Source organism: Pangasianodon hypophthalmus, chromosome 1 (assembly GCF_027358585.1).
Source record: "Pangasianodon hypophthalmus isolate fPanHyp1 chromosome 1, fPanHyp1.pri, whole genome shotgun sequence".
In the NCBI taxonomy this organism is placed as follows: Eukaryota; Metazoa; Chordata; class Actinopteri; order Siluriformes; family Pangasiidae; genus Pangasianodon; species Pangasianodon hypophthalmus.
The window spans coordinates 15,969,439-15,989,310 of NC_069710.1; the positions used below are offsets into that span (position 1 = coordinate 15,969,439).

General features: G+C 38.1%; 2 protein-coding genes across 2 annotated transcripts; both read right to left on the reverse strand.

The window, feature by feature from the left end:
- Positions 1-873: 873 nt before the first annotated feature.
- LOC113533891 (cytochrome P450 4A6) lies at positions 874-8,494 on the reverse strand. The gene is made up of 12 exons (XM_034305189.2): positions 8,120-8,494; positions 7,319-7,463; positions 6,781-6,825; positions 5,773-5,900; positions 5,534-5,658; positions 5,295-5,446; positions 5,107-5,213; positions 3,678-3,868; positions 3,328-3,461; positions 2,025-2,089; positions 1,729-1,811; positions 874-1,092 (listed from the first exon to the last, which is right to left on the reverse strand). The coding sequence occupies exons 1-12, from the start codon at positions 8,477-8,479 to the stop codon at positions 915-917; spliced, it is 1,713 nt and encodes a 570-aa protein (XP_034161080.2). The 5' UTR covers positions 8,480-8,494; the 3' UTR covers positions 874-914.
- A 445-nt stretch (positions 8,495-8,939) lies between these two features.
- LOC113534119 (cytochrome P450 4B1) lies at positions 8,940-19,872 on the reverse strand. The gene is made up of 12 exons (XM_034305177.2): positions 19,604-19,872; positions 18,740-18,884; positions 18,577-18,621; positions 18,178-18,326; positions 17,939-18,063; positions 17,700-17,851; positions 17,512-17,618; positions 16,680-16,870; positions 16,325-16,458; positions 12,886-12,950; positions 12,618-12,700; positions 8,940-9,676 (listed from the first exon to the last, which is right to left on the reverse strand). Exons 1-12 carry the CDS (start codon positions 19,802-19,804, stop codon positions 9,499-9,501), a joined length of 1,575 nt encoding a protein of 524 aa, XP_034161068.2. The 5' UTR covers positions 19,805-19,872; the 3' UTR covers positions 8,940-9,498.

A 19,872-nucleotide genomic window follows, 5' to 3' on the forward strand; every position in this document is an offset into this window, starting at 1 on the left:
ACTGGTCACTTCACACAGATGTACAATATAAAAAAGGGCAGAGACGGCTTTTCCTCCTAAGACGGCTTAGGTCCTTCAACATCTGCAGGAAGATGCTACATATGTTTTACCAAACTACAGTAGCAAGTGTGCTGTTTTATGCTGTAGTCTGCTGGGGAGGCAGCATAAAGCAGAAGGATGCAAGGCGGGTGGACAAACTGGTGCAAAAAGCTTCTTCAGTGACTGGAATGAGGTTTGAATCACTGGAGGCCGTGGTGAAGAGATGCACACAGAAAAAGCTAGAGGCCATTCTGGAATACCCTGACCATCCCCTACACAACACCCTGATGGACCAGAGAAGCAGCTGCAGTGGACGACTCACCTCACTGCGCTGCAGGACTGAACGATACAGGAGATCCTTCATCCCCACTGCCATCAGGCTCTACAACACCTTAGCCAATGGCAGATGACTAATCACTACTCTCATTACTTTACTACGTCACTACTTTACTACTCTCTCTAATTTCTACTACTCTCACTACTTTTTACTACTCTTACTACGTTCTTTCTTACTTATCTACAAGACTACCTGAATTTCCCTTCGGGGATTAATAAAGTTTATCTTATCTTATCTTAAAAAATATTTTGCATATTTTATATCCATGTATTTAAAATAGCAATACACCATGCTTTGATATTTCAGACTCATGAAGTACTTTCAAAATGAAGTGTTAGAAATGATGATTTTATTATTATTTTATTACATCCTTCTCATTAAATAGCCTATTTTACTAAAAAGGAGTTATAAGAATCAATATTGCTTACTATTTGTACCTTGAATTTTTACATGCACCTTAATTATGAAATTAAATTCATGAAACAATTTAGCAAATATCATTATAATACTATATTTATTGCATACTATTTATATTTTCTCAAGGTGCATTTTCCACCAATTTGATCTTGAGGTGTATACCATTGAGAGATTTGAGCACTAGTCGAGGGATCATCTTTGGAGTATGATCTGGATCTTTGATGAGAACATACTTCCTCAGCGTCAGAGCCACGACCACTTTCATCTCGTTCAAAGCAAAGTTCTGGCCAATGCAGTTCCTGCAGATAATATCATAAAAAGAATGTAATCAACAAATGTCCATGATGGAAGTGGCAATAAATCTGTTATTATTGAGAAAGTAGCTTATTAAATATGGGATTTTTTTTTTGGATTACACATGAATATGTTCACCTTATTAAACAGGATAATTTTAATTTAATAAATTAAATGATAAATGATGATTATTATTATTATTGCCACAATTCAATACTAGTATCATTATTGTGCTTTGCCTTCATATTTCAAGATTATATTTATTGTTTAAGATTTAATCCTATGATTAACTCCTACTCCTCACTAAAAGATGCTCTCAGAACTTTCAATGATTTTTAAGACTTTTTTTCAATTTTAAGTGGACTTCTAGGACTATTAGGACTACTTTACAAAAGCTTTATACATACTGAACTAAAATAATTTGGTAAAAGAAAAGCAGTGTAGATTGTTTAAGATATTAAAAAATCCAAAATGTGTATATCTCCTTCAACATGTCATGAATGAAAACTCAGTTTTGCCATCCTCCTGGTATCCTCCCCTATTTAAATACTGTAAATAGCTTTCTGTGGATAAAGTTTAAATCAATGGTTCCTCCCTCTTTAACAGTGCCTATTTTGCAACGATATCATGTGGATACAAACCTTGGTCCAGCTGAAAAAGGCACAAAGGCATGGGGTGATCTCTTAGCAGTGTTCTCTGGCAGAAATCTCAGTGGGTCAAAAACCTGTAAAAATAACACAATACTCTTAACACAACAATACAATTAGTCGTTACCCTTTATATGCAGAAAATGTCACACTTTTGATTCTATGTGGTAAAGTAATAATGACTTAAATAATTTATCTAGGCTTACAGATGGGAAAAAAAGCTAACAATAAAAACTGAATGTAAAGATTGCTTGTGCAGATTCTATAGAAGTAAGGCTATGGGTTTATACCATTGGATTCTCCCAAACTGTAGAGTTGTGATGAATTCCATAAATACTGATTCCAATAAGCAGACCTATGGGGGAAAAAACAAAACGAAAACATTTTATGGTTCAGCTAGTACATTCTCTGGGATTATGTCTTTATAACTGTTTTTATGCTATTTTCATAGTGTATGCAGCAGGTTACAGTAAAACAAACAACTTGGCTAATGTTTCACCAGATTACCACTAAGATAAAGGTCATACAGAGTGATACTGTGAGCCTTTATTGCTTAATTAAAGTCTCCATTCAGTGTAATAATGTAGCATAAAATTTGTTGAGCTGGACCAAGATCAATTAGGCAGTAATAACAAGTGACAAATTATGATGGCTAAATTGCAGCTGAAGTGCAACTGTAACCTTTTCTACTTTAAATAAAATTTGATTCTTTGTAGAAAATATACACTTACTGTACAATTAATAGGAACAACTGTACACCTGCGCATTTATGCAGTTATCTGATCAGCCAATCGCGTGGCAGCAGCACACAGATACATACATCATACAGATACAGGTGAAGAGCTTCAGTTAATGTTCACCTCAAACAACAGAATGAAGAAAAAGTGTGATCTCTGTGACTGTAACTGTGTTATGGTTGTTGGTGCCAGATGGGCTGGTTTGAGTATCTCAGAAACTGCTGATCTCCTGGGATTTTCACACACAACAGTCTCTAGAGTTTAACAGAATGGTGCGACAAACAAGAAACACTGAATGAACGACAGTTCTGTGTGTGGAAACGACTTGTTGATGAATGAGAATGATGAATGAGAATGACCAGACTGATCTGAGCTGACAGGAGGTCAATAGTAACTCAAAAATCCCAGGAAATCAGCAGTTTCTGAAATACTCGAACCAGCCCGTCTGGCACTAACAATTATGCCACGGTTAAAGTCACAGAGATCAAACTTTTTCCCCATTCTGAAGTTTGATGTGAATATTAACTAAAGCTCTTGACCTGTATCTGCATGTTTTATGCTTTGTGCTGCTGCCATGTGATTGGTTGATTGGATATCTACATAAATGAGCAGGTGTACAGGTGTTCCTATTAAAGTGGATGGTGAGTGTACAGTATGTATTATCAATATGCTTACTTCCTTATGTTTTGAGTGTAGAGCAATGACAATCCTGAAGTAATATTATTATATGACGCTAGATCATAGCCACTTGCAAACTCATTCTAATCTGTTAAAATGTCTACAAGGCCACAGTTCCCTAGTTTTAGAATTACTTTAGCTCTAGGAGGCCGTACTATCATGAAGAGAGAAAAGGTACCTGCAGGAACTGTTCTTCCATCAAAAAAAGTAATTGGCTGGGACAACTTCCGTCCCATTCCTGGAACAGGAGGGTACATACGTAGGGATTCCTTAATGCACATTGTGGTGTATGGTATTTTACTGAGGTCCTCCCTAAAATCCACACAGTTGGTTAGAGACTCAAATAAACACACAGGAAAAAAAGAAATGGGTGCTACGTCAATAGAAATGGAGTAGAATGTGGTCTGTCTGGGACTGATGAAGTTGGCAACAGGAACAGATAATCTATAAATATAAGCATTTTGCTTATAGTAATTGGCTATCTGATGTATCATCCGAACATCACAATCATAATGATAATAACTGTACCACTCGATAGTATCCTTTCCCATCAGCACTTGCTGGATCTCCTCTCTGCACTTCTGCTGATGCTCAGGATTGCAGGCCATGCTGTAGAAGATCCAGGAGATACCACTGGCAGTAGTGTCGTGTCCCTCAAACATAAAAGTGTCCACTTCTGCTCGGATGGCTTCATCTGACAAGCCCTGCTCCTGCTCATCCTACACATCAAGAAAAACCCCATTTTGTCTCTAGGTTGTTGTTTGTTGTTGTTGCTATTGTTATTGTTACTATTACTCTTATTGTCATAAAGTGCTTTGTATATAAAATATAAGAAGTATTCACGATAAGATAAGTGAAGTGAAGTGTGGCCAAGTATGGTGACCCATACTAGGAATTTGTGCTCTGCATTTAACCCATCCAAGTGCACACACACACACAGTAGTGATCACACACACACACCGTGAACACACACCCGGAGCAGTGGGCAGCCTTTTTTGCTGCGGCACCCGGGGAGCAGTTGGGAGTTTGGTGCCTTGCTCAAGGGTCTCACCTCAGTCGTGGTATTGAAGGTGGGAGAGAGCGCTGGTCATTCACTCCCCCCACCTACAATCCCTGCCAGACCCGAGACTCGAACCCACAACCGTCAGGTTCACCTTCGGGTTGCAAGTCCGACTCTCTATCCATTAAGCCACGACTGCCCCCATAAGGCACAATAAGGCACAATAAGGCACAATAATGAAACAATCTACAATCACTAATAAATAAACTATAAATATAAGAATTGCTACAAATCATGAAAACTATATTTAAGATAAAATGGCCCAAAACTAGTATGTTTTTTTTTTCTTCTATTTAACCATGATTTTCAACAAAAGACATGTATACGCCATCACCAGCGCTTTTCTAAACACAGAAGGTAAAACATTTTTCTGCAGTACTTCTTTCACTGTGACAGTAGTTTTTAGTATAGTTAAAGCGCTTACTTTAACTTATTTAAATCAGTTATACTATGAACAACTGACACTGAGAGTAAAATGAGTAAATTTTTAAATATTCCATATAAAGAGTAATCAACATAAAACAGTACCCTGCCTGAAAACTCCTAAGCTCAAGCTACAAATTTGTTAATCGATCCAAATATTTTAGAAGGAGTAGAGGCAAGAAATCGCTTTGGCTCTAAACAGTGGCCCACTCCTAACCATTGGAGAATATCTATAGCAGTATGTGTGTGAATGAGTACGAGGCTTGAGTGTCACATTACATGGCCCAGAACATGAACTCTTTCAGTGACAGTTATAGAATTACTGTGTTTTCAGAGTCAGTCACTGGCTCAACAAAACAGAACAGCAGTCAACACCCCCGTGTTGAATGTAGCCAAGTAACTTTTGTAGCACACAGTATGGCTTATTCATCAGTGATAATAAAAGAGAAAAAGAAGGCAGTGGTAATAACATACACGAGCACATAGAAGGATATCCAGAAAATCTAAATATCTCTTCTCCTGAGCCTCATCGTGTTTCTTCTTCTCACTTAAAGCTTCTCTTCTCTGTCGTATGACTTCATCTGCAAAGACAAAAGGCCAGATTTTAATAGGTTACATTGACAGCGGCCTCCAACAGTCTGAACAATTGAATTCACATATACCTGTATGGGTGTGTGCAATCTTGCATGCTTTTCTGAATATGTAGCCATGTGGACTCAAGTGAAAGATGATGTCATTGTGATATGGAAAGACGCGAAACCGTACGTTCACCAGGTTGCACAGTTCATACACTGCCTTTATGTATGGGTTGGACCTGTTAAAAGGAGACTGGTGTGATTATTACTACTTGACTTACATTCATATAAAGTATGCTCAGCCAGGTTTTCTGCATTTAACCCACCTCTCTGTCTGACAGTTGCTTTGGCAGCTAAATGCACACTTCATTATGCTGTCCAATGTCATCAGACTAACATGCTGAAAAAGTTCAAAGGTCTGCCCTGTTCTTGTGTACACTTCCCACTTGTCCTTTGGGAGAGAATGATTATTAGAAAACACACTGGTTGCACAAATTAACCAGGTAAAAGTCTAAATTTCATGTCACAAATTAACTCACAGCTATCAAATCAAAGATTAACTCACCAGCATCACGTTGGCTGAATCTGCCATTAGCTTCACATAAGGCTTTAATATATCGTAATGGAAGCCTGGTGTGAGGAGACGTCTGTGGCGAAACCATTTCTGTCCAGCGTTAACAAGTAAACCTTCTCCTGAAGAGACAGAATAGCTGTCTGAAGTACAGACACCACTTTTCAGAACTGCTCTATTATAATATTATGTGTCCATGGTGTGGAGGCATTATGTTTTTAGGTTGTCTGTCTGTGCGTCCGTCTGGATACATGTTAGTGCGATATCTCAAGAATGAGCGGTTGAACATTTGTAGGATTTATATGGAATTATCATTGTAGCCAGCAGATGAACTGATTCAAATTGATCCAAACAAGGTCAAGGTCACAGCAATGTCAAATGTCTGAAACTGTTTTTTCTTCAATAGTTTCCTTCCTGTTTGTCATACAGATATGTTACTTACACGTTCGTGTTCAGGAACTCAAGGCCCATTTTCTGTACATTTTTATCTACAGTTTTTGCCATTGGTCCATCCATGTGTCTATCCGTCCCTCTGTCCAAGATTCTGATTAATGCGATATCTCAAGAAGTGGTTGAGTGGTTGAATAGGATTTATATGGAATTCTCATTGTAACCAGCAAATGAACTTATTAGTTTTTGGAATTGATCCAAACTGGGTCAAGGTCACAGAAAGGTCAAATTTCTGAAATAGTTTTTCTTCAATAGCTTCCTGTTTTGAAGTATATTTTAGGGGTAATTCAAGCATACAAATTAATAACAGGAAGGACTAGACTCGTTTGCGGTCATAGGCATCCCAAATGACGCCACTAGCATTGGGTCAATGTTGTATTAAAGTAACAGTACTTTACTTCAGCAATGTTAATGGGTGCTCTACCCACCACTGTTCACTACTAGCAGTGAATTACCTAGTAATCCAATTATTGAGTAACTCCTGTAGACTCCACCAATTTCCACCATTATTTAGTTTGTAGATATAAATGTAAATCTCTTGTACAACATTACCTATCCAAGGGATGAGAAATCTATATGCAAAGTCGTCCTTTGGTCCTGTGAAACAAGAAAGCAAAACAGAATGAATACATGAAGTCAATCAAATGACCATAGATAATAATTTAAATAAGCAATATCGCACAAGCAAGAGTACTGTTATACTGAATACGGGCATGGCTGTGATTCAGCTGCAGATATTCCGTATAACAGCATGATCGTCAGTGTGATATTGCTTTTCTTGCAGTTCTCTAATTATAAGAATAGCTTAGCTGGATAAAGCGTTGCGTATGTTGCCATGCCAACACACAGACTGATGTACAGCCTATAGTAAGTGTGGTAATGGTCTGAATGTAACGAACTATTGCTTGAATTTGAATTTTAGATTGCCAACACAGACAAATGGAGTGATACAAACAGTGAAATGTCCCAGTGCTTTTATACTAAATATCAGCACTCATTGAACACAGCTTGTCCAATCAAATTAGTGGAATGGAACTAACTGTTAAAACATGTATAGCTTGTTATAATTATATGCAAACAAGATTTTCACCTGTTGATGCCAGAAGGGGCTTGACATAAGATGGATGATGGACAAACAGATGTATACTATCTGGACTAAACTGCATTGGGAAAGCAAAGGGATACTGTTCTCCCCATTTGGGTATCTTCTGTAAATCTGTTCCATCTTGCCGAAACTGCAAAACACAGTCAACCTTGAACAGATATCGACAGCAAGAAAACTAAAGCACAGCGTCTACCTATCCTCTGATATATAGACTTCTACATAGACCCTTTAAGGATTTTTTCTTAAAGAGGGACAAACAGAAGAATAGTCTAGTGCACTAGATTTCTTTCTAAGAATGTATGCACTGCAACTTATTCCCAGTGTCCTAGTATATTCATAAATCTGCAGTATGGCATGTATAACAATGCCAAAGCCTAGGATTCAGTTTATGACACAATGTGTTTCTGTGACAGCATAATCATTTAGACTAAATGCTTGCAGTAAGTCAATAACCTGAATAGACAAAGGCTTGGATTTGTAGCCCTGAGACAAGAGCAGTAGGTGAGGGATTAAGTTCTGTAATACTGGTTTATAGGCCACTGTGTGGTTTTTATGTTTGTAAACTATTCAGCTGAAGTGAAAGAATGTGTAATATTCTATATTATATACAGTGAGTCTACATATCCTGTAGTCCACGGCTATATTATCAGGCGCATGTCTGAATCTGGACATATTATTAATAGTGGTTTAAGCTGTACTCTGTGTGCCAAACTGTCATTAAATGTATTTTATCAGCAGAAGTGAAACATTTGAGTGGGAATGGAAGCACTTTATCTTCACTCCTACCTCTGTAACGTGTCCGAGAAGCCAGTGACCAGGAGGTCCAGGAAACTGCTCTAAAGCTCGCATCCACCGCTTTCTCTTTATCGACCATTTAATCAGAACCGCTGAAATGTAGATTATGAACACGACTGCCAAGACATGATAGAAGCGAAATGCTTCCAAGTTAAACTGTGTGAGTTTCATGAAATAGCTGCTGATCTCCTTCTTTAACCACCGCCGCAGTTTACTAACTAACAGCCCACTGCTGCTGTTGTTGCTAGTGTGTGTGTGTGTGTGTGAGAGAGAGAGAGAGAGAGAGAGAGAGAGACACACACACCCACACACACACACAGAGAGAGAGAGAGAGAGAGAGAGAGAGAGCATAATTTCCCCTCAAATATTTATATTATTCCTGTTATTTGTTTACATTTTGTGTGTTTCTTTCCATTGTTTAAAAAGAATCACTGCATATTCTTTGTTTTATACTGACTATGTTGACCCTCTCTGTGGTGCAGACTTATGAGGTCATTTTAACACCATTAATCTGTGAATTTGTGGAAATAATTCATACCTGTCAAGTTTATTAAAACAAACAAACAAAAAAACCATACTTCTTTTTACACTCAATCCCGCTCCTGTCTCAGGCCCCTACGCTCCTAGAGGCGAAGAAGTATGCCAAGGCAAAAAGCCCACTCCAGCTTTACTTCTCTAGCTGCTGGTTAACTCATATCATGATTTCTATTTCTAAATTCCTATGAAAGGCATAAAAGACATTCAGACGAGGCAAGGCACTGGAAAGAAGATAATGACTGGATCATATGAGACAGAAATGGCACAAAATCTATTCAAGGCACGAAATGATATGCCTTTAATACTTGACTTTAGTCACTAGATGGCAGCAGGACGTATGACACAATGCATTATGGTTCTTAAGAGCTGTACAATAACGTCCCCTCCAGCTGAACATGTCAAACATTTTTACAAGAACCTTGCAGAGATATCCTTTGTTTTACTTATGTAATGTTTTCTAGTACATTTTTGCTTTTTATCACAATAAAACACAGTAAATTTTATTTTGTGTTCCTGATTTTGTGTCTGATGTGCAGCATAAATATGTTGCATATTTTACATCCATGTATTAAAAATAGCAATACACCACACACTGATATTTCAGACAAGTACTTTCAAAATGAAGTGTTAGAAATGATAAACAATTATTATATTACATCTTTCTCATTAAATAGCCTATTTTACTAAAAAGGAGTTATCAGAATCATTAATACTGCTTACTATTTGTACCTTGAGTTCTTACATGCACTTTAATTATGAAATTAAATTCATGAATCAATTTAGCAAATATCATTAAAATACTAGTATATTTATTGCATACTATTTATATTTTCTCAAGGTGCATTTTCCACCAATTTGATCTTGAGGTGTATACCATTGAGAGATTTGAGCACTAGTCGAGGGATCATCTTTGGAGTATGATCTGGATCTTTGATGAGAACATACTTCCTCAGCGTCAGAGCCACGACCACTTTCATCTCATTCAAAGCAAAGTTCTGGCCAATGCAGTTTCTACATTGAATAAAGATGATATCAAAAACAGAATATAATTGATGAAAATAAACAGTTTACTGATCAGGACAGGTATAAATATAAAGCCGCTTAAGAGTACTCTTAAATGGACTAGTGTTTAGAAGTGTTTCAGAGGCATTTCAAACTGTAAAGAGTAGTTTGTAAAAATGTGGCAGTACTGAGACAGGCATGACATGTTCCAACATGCTTCCTTGTTGGGAACTATTTACTGCTACATTTGATTATGACATAAAGGTTATAAGGGCATACCAGATCAATCAAAGGTTCTATTTTGTCTTTTGGAACCGCCAGAGGTGGTTTTAACACCTTCTCTTGCGTGGACCATGCCGAGACCATCAACAAAGTTACAAGGTACCAGTGATGTAGTATTTGCTATAGATACCTTCAAGTTTCTTCTTCAAATAACTTCATCCCCTTTTCTCTACTTGCCTTTGTATATGCCAGACCAGATGTATATTCTGAGCTGCCCTGTGCAGCTTGTGACCACCACCACAGCTATAGTTTGTCTGTCCTCCCAAGCAGTGATAGACTCCAGTTTTCTCTTCTGTTTTCCTCTGCCTTCTTCTTTCACTACTGTGAGTGGACCATTGGCATTCTCTGTCTCTGAGTGTTGGCTGTGACTTGGTATACTGAATTGCTAATTTCTAGTTTAGCTTGTTAACCTACACTCCATGTGTCTATCCTCCAATTCTGTTGTACCACCTACTGGACATCCATTTGGCCACTCTGGCTCATCGGATAGGAGTGTGTGTATCCCTTCATATCCCTCATGCAATCAGAGCTAATGACATTAATAGGCTGGAGTGTCCCTGTCCCTCCATGCTTAACAGTGCCAGCCACATTGTTGCTGAGCCAGACAATATTTAACTGCCACCCCTGAACTGTGGACTTGAGGCTAATATGTCAGGCACTGACAGTTTCAGCTTAAACCACATTCTCTCTGTGGCTCCTGCATCACAACACTGGTAGTTTCACCAGATGAAACCAATGGCTAGCTGACGAGAGCTCATGACATTACAGTGTATCTGACATGCATGGGCAATTACATGGTGATTTTCTAAATAGAGCAGCTACTGCAAAAGGTAGCGGTCAGTTCCTACACTACGGAGCTGATTGAGTCCTTGCTCCTAACAGCAGGGCACATGGCTAAGTGATGGTGAAACTCTCTGCCAGTTAGGCCAAATCACAACATCAGGTGTGGCTGGCACAGTCCACACTGTCAGAAGTATGAAAAATGACCCTGCAAGGTCTGTCCTACATACCTGGGCTAATCTTTGGGCAAAGAGGTCCTAGAGAGGAGAGCACAGGCTTTTGAATCACAAAGCCAATATAACAGTGGAGACCAGCCAAGGAGCCCCATTAGACTGGCCAAGATCATGCCAGTGCTCCAATGGTTGCAGAAGGCCCATAGTAACCACACACCTAGGGCCTTAACAAAAGCCAGAGTGTACCTGAGCTACCTCGTGGGTTGGGCCTTAAGTGATGCCCACACCCCCCACCCCACATTGAGAAAATGCATGGAGCCCACCAGTGAACATCTGATGGCTGAAAACCTTGGACAGTGACTACATTAGATCAGTGGGTCCTGATGACCCCTGTTTTTCAGAATAAAGAGTTCTACTCAATGTATGTTCTTGTTTAGAAAAAGGATTGCAGTTTCTGTCCTTTTCTTGATCTGAGAGGATTGAATTGGTTCCTGGAAGTCATCCCCTTCACATGGTAAAGTTGTCAGATTTGTTCGTATTGTGCAACCATGAGACAGGGTCACGTCTGTGGACCTGCGCAATGTATACTTTCACGTACACCCCACAAAGCAGGTGTTCTTTGAGGTTCGCTTTCCTGGGACAGACGTAACAAACTTTGGTTAATCATTAGCACCAAGGGTCACGGGTGTTCTTGAGATACATGCAGGCTTCCCTTGTCACCTCTGATGGCCAGAGGTGTCAGGATCCTTGGATACCTCCCATACTCCCAACTGGCTCCACCGTGCCCCCACCAGAGAACAGGCTGTACTCACACACATCTCAAAGCTTGGTCTCGGGGTAAAGTCACAGAAGAAGTGACTTGTCGTAAGGTGTTTACAGAAAATACTACATCACTCTCATTTTATGATTTTATGTCTCAGCAAACAACATCGTATCATCTTATTTAGGTATTTGCTGCATGCAATCATCTGGCTACTCTGTTTATTTGATCTCAAGAGTAAAGCAGCACAATTTAATAGCCTTTCTGCATTGTAAATATAGGTGATATAAATGAACATTTTTTTCAAATGCTGCATTCTGCACAAAATAATACTAGGAATAAATTGTCTCTACCATCTCCAAGCAAACTGTTTTCTTATCCTGGCTAATCAATTTAAAGCCAATCTAGTCCTCATACTGTCTTTACTTCCACCAAATTGGATAATCAGCTAACGGGTTTATGTTTGGGTGCAGTGGAATTTGAACAATTAATCAATTACTAACTGTAGGTTAGTAATTTTATTTCACATGAATATATTTGCCTTTTGAAACATGACTATTCATGTTGGTGATGATGATGACGATGATTATTATTATTGTTGTTTTATAAACATACAACATATAAGCTAGAATTTATCTCTGGTATAATTTTACTTTGGCAACCTCTTGTTCAGTTCTGTTGGCTCGTACTACAGAAATTGGGTATGGTGTAACTTCATGTGAGGTGTCGTAATTCATGTTAAAGTTTTATGCCTAAAATAAACCCCTACTCTTTGCTAAAGATGTTTTGGAACTTAAGTAGACTTTATTATTAGAATCTTAAATTATGATAATTTAAAAAGACAAAAAGTGCATACATTTTAGATGTAAAAAATTCAAACTGTTAAAAATGTTAAAAATGAAATATCAGTGTCTACTGCAACAAGACAACAATGAAAACTCCTGTAGATACAAACCTTGGTCCAGCTGAGAAAGGCACAAAGGCATGGGGTGATCTCTTAGCAGTGTTCTCTGGCAGAAATCTCAGCGGATCAAACACCTGTAAAACACAGAAAAATACACACCCTTGATTCTGTGGTAAAGTAGTGAAGACTGAAATAGTTTATCTAGGTTTACAGATGGAAAAATGTTACCAGTAAAAGCTGAACATTAAGGCTAGAGCAGTTTCTAATGCCCTGCTCGTGCACAGGAAGGTTCTACAGAGGTCAGGCTGTGATTTTATACCTTTGGATTCTCCCAAACTGTAGGGTTGTGATGAATTCCATAAATACTGATTCCAATAAGACAACCTATGGAAAAGATAAAGCAACTAAATGTTATGGGTCCGCTAGTACTTTCTCAAGGATTATACCTTTATGACAGAACCATGCTCACGTTGCATGCAGCTTGCATGCAGCTGGTCAAAAACAAACAACCTGGTTAATGTTTTACCACATTACCTCTTAGATAAAGGTCATATAAAGTCACACTAAATTAAAGAGATTACGAAAATCTGTTGGGCAACTGAAAAAAAAATGGAGGAAAACTAAGCTGACAGTTCACTAAGATATATACAAAGAACCATGATTGCCTACTTCTTCAATAACAAAATAACTTCAATTAGAGCTATTATGGATACTGATGTAAACATACATGACCTCAGCAAACCCTGGGAAAATTCAAAACCTGTATTACATTAACTAAGCTTTACAAGTCAGTGTACCACCCTTACCTCATGTATTGACCCTTTACCCACAGCATTTTTTTTAAGCGTATGTTTGATAGTGTTTCAAGTTATGGTCTGAAGACTATAAATACATCTCTTCAAACTGGCATCTTCCCAGATGCCTTTAAAACAGCTGTTGTAAAACCCTTACTGAAGAAGCCCAACCTAGACACTAATGCTCTGACCAGCTATAGACTGATATCCAACTTTCCATTCATTAGTAAGATATCTGAAAAGATAGTTTCTGTGCAAATAAATTCTTTTCTTAAAGAAAAAATATCCTGCAGGAATTTCAGTCAGGCTTTAGAATATATCACAGCACTGAAACTGCTTTTACTAAAATAATCAGCGACCTCAGACTAAACTCTCAGTTCTTGTCCTTTTAGACCGTTTGATACGATTTATTGATATCCTAATCAACTGTCTTGTTGGTGGGTCTTTCTGACTGTGTGTTAAACTGGTTTAAAACATATATAAAAACATAGATCTATGTCAGTCTAAAACATACATCTATGTCAGTCTTGAAGGTCATGCGTCCAAGAAACATGACACCTGCTTTGGGGCTGCACAAGGGACCTGCCTTGGTCCATTATTATTTTCACTATACATGCTATCACTTGGTGATATTATTAGAAAACACAATATAGGGGGCAGTAGTGGCCTAATGGTTAGAGTCTCGGACTTGTAACCCGAAGGTGAACCTCAAGGTCCGGCAGGGATTGTAGGTGGGGGGAGTGAATGACCAGCGCTTTCTTCCACCCTCAATACCATGATTGAGGTGAGACCCGTGAGCATGGCACCAAACCCCCAACTGCTCCCCAGGCGCCGCAGCAAAAAAGGCTGCCCACTGCTCTGGGTATGTGTTCACGGTGTGTGTGTGTGTGTGTTCACTACTGTGTGTGTGTGTACTTGGATGGGTTAAATGCAGAGCACAAATTCTGACTATGGTTCACCATACTTGGCTACACGTCACTTCATATATGTTTCCATAATTATGTGGATGACATACAACTGCACATTTCTGCTGAACCAAATGATACTGTTAACGTTAAATGAGGACAAAACTGATATTCTACTAGTCGGCCCTAAAACAAAAAAGAGAAAGTCTGTTTTATAACCTGGCAAAATTAAGATCAGGGATGGAAACATCATTTTTCCACCTCAGAAACAGATCTAAGGTACGACCATTTATAAATCAAGAAGATGCTGAAAAACTGATTCATGTCTTTGTAAGCCGACTCGATTACTGCAATGCACTTTTTACTGGCCTCCCGAAAAAACAACTGAGAGACTTCAACTCATTCAAAACTCTGCAGCTCGGCTATTAACCAGAACTAAGAGGAGAGAGCACATTATTCCGGTTTTAGCTGCGCTGCACTGGCTTCGTGTAACATTTAGAATTGAATTTTAATGTCCTCCTCTTTAAAGGACTAGGATCAAGCTACATTGCTAACTCCCTTGTTAATTCCCTTTCTTAACTCCCTTGGTAACAATGTGCCTTCAAGAACACTGAGATCATCTGTTGCTGGTTTATTGGAGGTTCCCAGCAACAGCCAAATGAAAATCGAAAATACAGCTTTTGTCAATTACGCCCCAAAGCTATGGAACACACTACCTATAGATATTATGGAAACCAGGTCACTAAATATTTTTAAAAGAAAACTAAAAACGTATCTCTTCACTCTGAACATTTTTTCTGAGTGAAAGTTGTGACAGTTCTTGATCACAAGGTAGCACAGTCACAAAACTTCTTGGGTACATACAGGGCGTGGCCCTGAAGATATTTATCAAGTTTTGTGATGATACATAGATGCATTGCTGAGATACACCCTCACGTCCTGATTTTTTGCATTTGCCAGAGCATTACAGGCGAAAGGTTTTGAATATCAAATTACCTTTGAATATCAAATTTACCTTTTGTTCAAAAAGGTCTGAAGATAATATGAGCCAAATTTGGTGAAGATTGGACAAAATTTGTTGGACTTGCAAAAATGGCATTTTTAGCATGTTATTATAGGTTTTGACCAGTAGGTGGCACTGGCATGAAATTTGTGCATAGTCTCAGGTAATGGTCCTGAAGATGCCTACCAATTTTGTGTCAGTGTGCAAAGTCGTTGCTGAGATACAGCTTCACTTGTTGTTGGGCGCTTTGCTTTTCAGATTCGTTGGCCCATTATGGGCAAACCATTTAGAGTATTCAAATTCTTTTGATAACATTTGTGAGGATTACACTAACATTTGTCCAGGTTGGTCTGAAGATGATGTATGCCAAAGTTGGTGATGATTGGACAAAATTTGTAGGAAGAGTAGGGAAAAAACTATTTTTGACAAAATCCAAGATGGCGGAAAATCTAACAAGGCAGAAATTGACGCCATGGTGTGAGTTGATCTCGTTTTGACTCAGGGAATCCAGGGATGCCTGGCTTTTAGAAACACAGTTCAAAGTTATGACCATAAAGGTACTTCCAAATTAGGCCCAAATTTAACCTGATGGTGGTGCTAGACCGTTGGCAGCATTTGGCCCAACTTTGTTACTTAGACCCTCCCCAATCAGTGTACCAAATTTCACAACTTTTTACCAGACAGTTCTATAGGCTGCCCTAGACACCCTAGCCAGAACAAGAAGAAAAAAAGAAGAAGCAGAAAAGGTACTTTTGGTGCTTGGCCCTGTAATTATGATGGCTAAATTGCAGCAGAAGAGCAACTACACGAATTAAAAAATATTTTCACTTTAAATATAATTTCAACAACTGTATATATATTATCAATATGCTCACTTTCTTAAGTTCTAAGTGTGGAGCAATGACAATCCTGAAGTAATATTATTATATGACGCTAGATCATAGCCACTTGCAAACTCATTCTACTCTGTTAAAATGTCTACGAGGCTACAGTTCCCTAGTTTTAGAATTACTTTAGCTCTAGGAGGCCGTACTATCATGAAGAGAGAAAACGTACCTGCAGGAACTGTTCTTCCATCAAAAAAAGTGATTGGTTTGCTTGACATTCGTCCAATTTCTGGAACAGGAGGGTACATACGCAGGGATTCCTTAATGCACATTGTGGTGTATGGTATTTTACTGAGGTCCTCCCTAAAATACACACAGTTGGTTAGAGACTCAAATAAACACACAGATGAAAAAACAGAAACGAATCAGTATGCTAAATGTGGACTGTCTGAGACTGATCAGCTCAGTAAGAGGAACAAGTGATACAGACTACTATGAACAGATCTATAAATACAATCATTTTGTTACAATAATTCCCTGTCTAATATAGCTTATTATCATTATCATAATGATAATAACTGTACCACTCAATAGTATCCTTTCCCATCAGCACTTGCTGGATCTCCTCTCTGCACTTCTGCTGATGCTCAGGATTGCAGGCCATGCTGTAGAAGATCCAGGAGATACCACTGGCAGTAGTGTCATGTCCCTCAAACATAAAAGTGTCCACTTCTGCTCGGATGGCTTCATCTGACAAGCCCTGCTCCTGCTCATCCTACACATCAAGAAAAACCCCAGTAACATTCCCTATCCCAGATGATGATAATAATAATAATAATAATAATAATAGTCATTCTTCTTCTTTTTATTATTATTATTATTATTAGTAGTAGTAGTAGTACAACACTTTTTATTTTGGTTTAAAAATCTGGTTTAAAAAAGTGCTTTACATATATTATAATATATTAACTATTTCTGATAAAGCACATGAATAAAATCAACAATTATTAACCACAAATATGAAACCACAAATATGAGAATTGATATAAATCATAAAAGTACTGTGCTGTATTTAGCAAATCAAAGAGGAAGAAGAAGAAGAAGAAAACAATCACTTTGGCTCCAACTGCATATAAAGAGTGGCCCAGTCTTATCCCTGGGATCATATCTGTTGCTGTGTGTGTGTGTGTGAGTGTTACATTACATGGACCACATTGCAGTAACATCAGCCAAGATAAAAAAAAAATTAATGTGTTTACTGTTACTGTTGTTTGCCCAGCAACAACAGCAGCCCAGTGTTTTACATTACGTAGCACTGTGTCCACTATAGCCAATTAACTTTTGTAGCACACAGTATGGCTTACTCATCAGTGATAATAAAAAAGAAAAAAAAAAAAGACAGTGATAATAACATACACGAGCACATAAGAGGATATCCAGAAAATCTAAATATCTCTTCTCCTGAGCCTCATCCTTCTTCTTCTTATCACTTAAAGCTTCTCTTCTCTGTCGTATGACTTCATCTGCAAAGACAAAAGGCCAGATTTTAATAGGTTACATTGACAGCGGCCTCCAACAGTCTGAACAATTGAATTCACATATACCTGTATGGGTGTGTGCAATCTTGCATGCTTTTCTGAATATGTAGCCATGTGGACTCAAGTGAAAGATGATGTCATTGTGATATGGAAAGACGCGAAACCGTACGTTCACCAGGTTGCACAGTTCATACACTGCCTTTATGTATGGGTTGGACCTGTTAAAAGGAGACTGGTGTGATTATTACTACTTGACTTACATTCATATAAAGTATGCTCAGCCAGGTTTTCTGCATTTAACCCACCTCTCTGTCTGACAGTTGCTTTGGCAGCTAAATGCACACTTCATTATGCTGTCCAATGTCATCAGACTAACATGCTGAAAAAGTTCAAAGGTCTGCCCTGTTCTTGTGTACACTTCCCACTTGTCCTTTGGGAGAGAATGATTATTAGAAAACACACTGGTTGCACAAATTAACCAGGTAAAAGTCTAAATTTCATGTCATAAATTAACTCACAGCTATCAAATCAAAGATTAACTCACCAGCATCACGTTGGCTGAATCTGCCATTAGCTTCACATAAGGCTTTAATATATCGTAATGGAAGCCTGGTGTGAGGAGACGTCTGTGGCGAAACCATTTCTCTCCAGCATTAACAAGTAAACCTTCTCCTGAAGAGACAGAATAGCTGTCTGAAGTACAGACACCACTTTTCAGAACTGCTCTATTATAATATTATGGCTATGTTAATATTATAAAGTTTAACTGGCACAAAAATGTGAAGCAGGTCTGACTGTGCCAGAGCTCTGTGAAAACAGTTATGCTAAAATGGTTACATAAAAATACTCCAGCATGTAGTAGGGCAGAATCTGAAACGCTGTGATGAAACACTAATGAACCATTAGTTTACTTTGTACATGTAAATCTCTTGTACAACATTACCTATCCAAGGGATGAGAAATCTATATGCAAAGTCATCCTTTGGTCCTGTGAAACAAGAAAGCAAAACAGAAGGTCTCTGTGAACATGATGTCAATCAAATGACTAATTAAATAAATCATATAGGCTATAGATTGATTTAATTATAGACAAACAACATTTTCACCTGCTGATGCCAGAATGGGCTTGACATAAGATGGATGATGGACATACAGAAATATATTATCTGGACTAAACTGCATTGGGAAAGCAAAGGGATATTGTTCTCCCCATTTGGGTATCTTCTGTAAATCTGTTCCATCTTGCTTAAACTGCAAAACAAGGTCAATCTTGAAGAGATATCGATAGCAATTTAAAGTACACTCTTAATAAAAAAGATTCCTCAAGGGTTCTTTCTCAAAGGGATGAACTTTGTGGATTACTGGGTACTGCATGGAAAATTCCCTGAAACAACAATGTTGTAGAGTTCTACACAGGAATTTTAAGGATTTCCTAGACAAAGAGAGAATAAAATGTGCCAGATTTTTTTTTCTAAGAATGTATGCAATGCAATTCACAATTTTCTTGTTTATTCATAAGGCTGTAGAGTATGGCATGCTTACGAATAACATTCAGTTTATCATCTAAACAATGTTTTAATTGTTATTATTATTATTATTTTGTAACAACCTAATCATTTTAGCAGTAACTTAATAAACTTAACAGATAAAAGTTTAGATTTGTAGCCCTGAGACAAGAGCAGTAGGTGAGGGATTAAGTTCTGTAATACTGGTTTATAGGCCACTGTGTGGTTTTTAAGTTTGTAAACTATTCAGCTGAAGTGAAAGAATGTGTAATATTCTATATTATATACAGTGAGTCTACATATCCTGTAGTCCACGGCTATATTATCAGGCGCATGTCTGAATCTGGACATATTATTAATAGTGGTTTAAGCTGTACTCTGTGTGCCAAACTGTCATTAAATGTATTTTATCAGCAGAAGTGAAACATTTGAGTGGGAATGGAAGCACTTTATCTTCACTCCTACCTCTGTAACGTGTCCGAGAAGCCAGTGACCAGGAGGTCCAGGAAACTGCTCTAAAGCTCGCATCCACCGCTTTCTCTTTATCGACCATTTAATCAGAACCGCTGAAATGTAGATTATGAACACGACTGCCAAGACATGATAGAAGCGAAATGCTTCCAAGTTAAACTGTGTGAGTTTCATGAAATAGCTGCTGATCTCCATCTTTAACCACCGCCGCAGTTTACTAACTAACAGCTCACTGCTGCTGTTGTTGTTGTTGCTGTTAATAT

Coding starts and splice junctions, on each gene's coding strand:
- LOC113533891 (XM_034305189.2), bottom strand. CDS start 8,479: ATGCTCTCTCTCTCTCTCTCTCTCTCTCTCTCTGTGTGTGTGTGTGGG. Junction 5,659..5,772: donor ATTCAGCCAACGTGATGCTG/GTGAGTTAATCT, acceptor TCTCTCCCAAAG/GACAAGTGGGAAGTGTACAC. Junction 5,447..5,533: donor AGCAACTGTCAGACAGAGAG/GTGGGTTAAATG, acceptor TCCTTTTAACAG/GTCCAACCCATACATAAAGG.
- LOC113534119 (XM_034305177.2), bottom strand. CDS start 19,804: ATGGAGATCAGCAGCTATTTCATGAAACTCACACAGTTTAACTTGGAA. Junction 18,885..19,603: donor TTCTCGGACACGTTACAGAG/GTAGGAGTGAAG, acceptor CTTGTTTTGCAG/TTTAAGCAAGATGGAACAGA. Junction 16,871..17,511: donor ATATCCTCTTATGTGCTCGT/GTATGTTATTAT, acceptor CTTGATGTGTAG/GATGAGCAGGAGCAGGGCTT.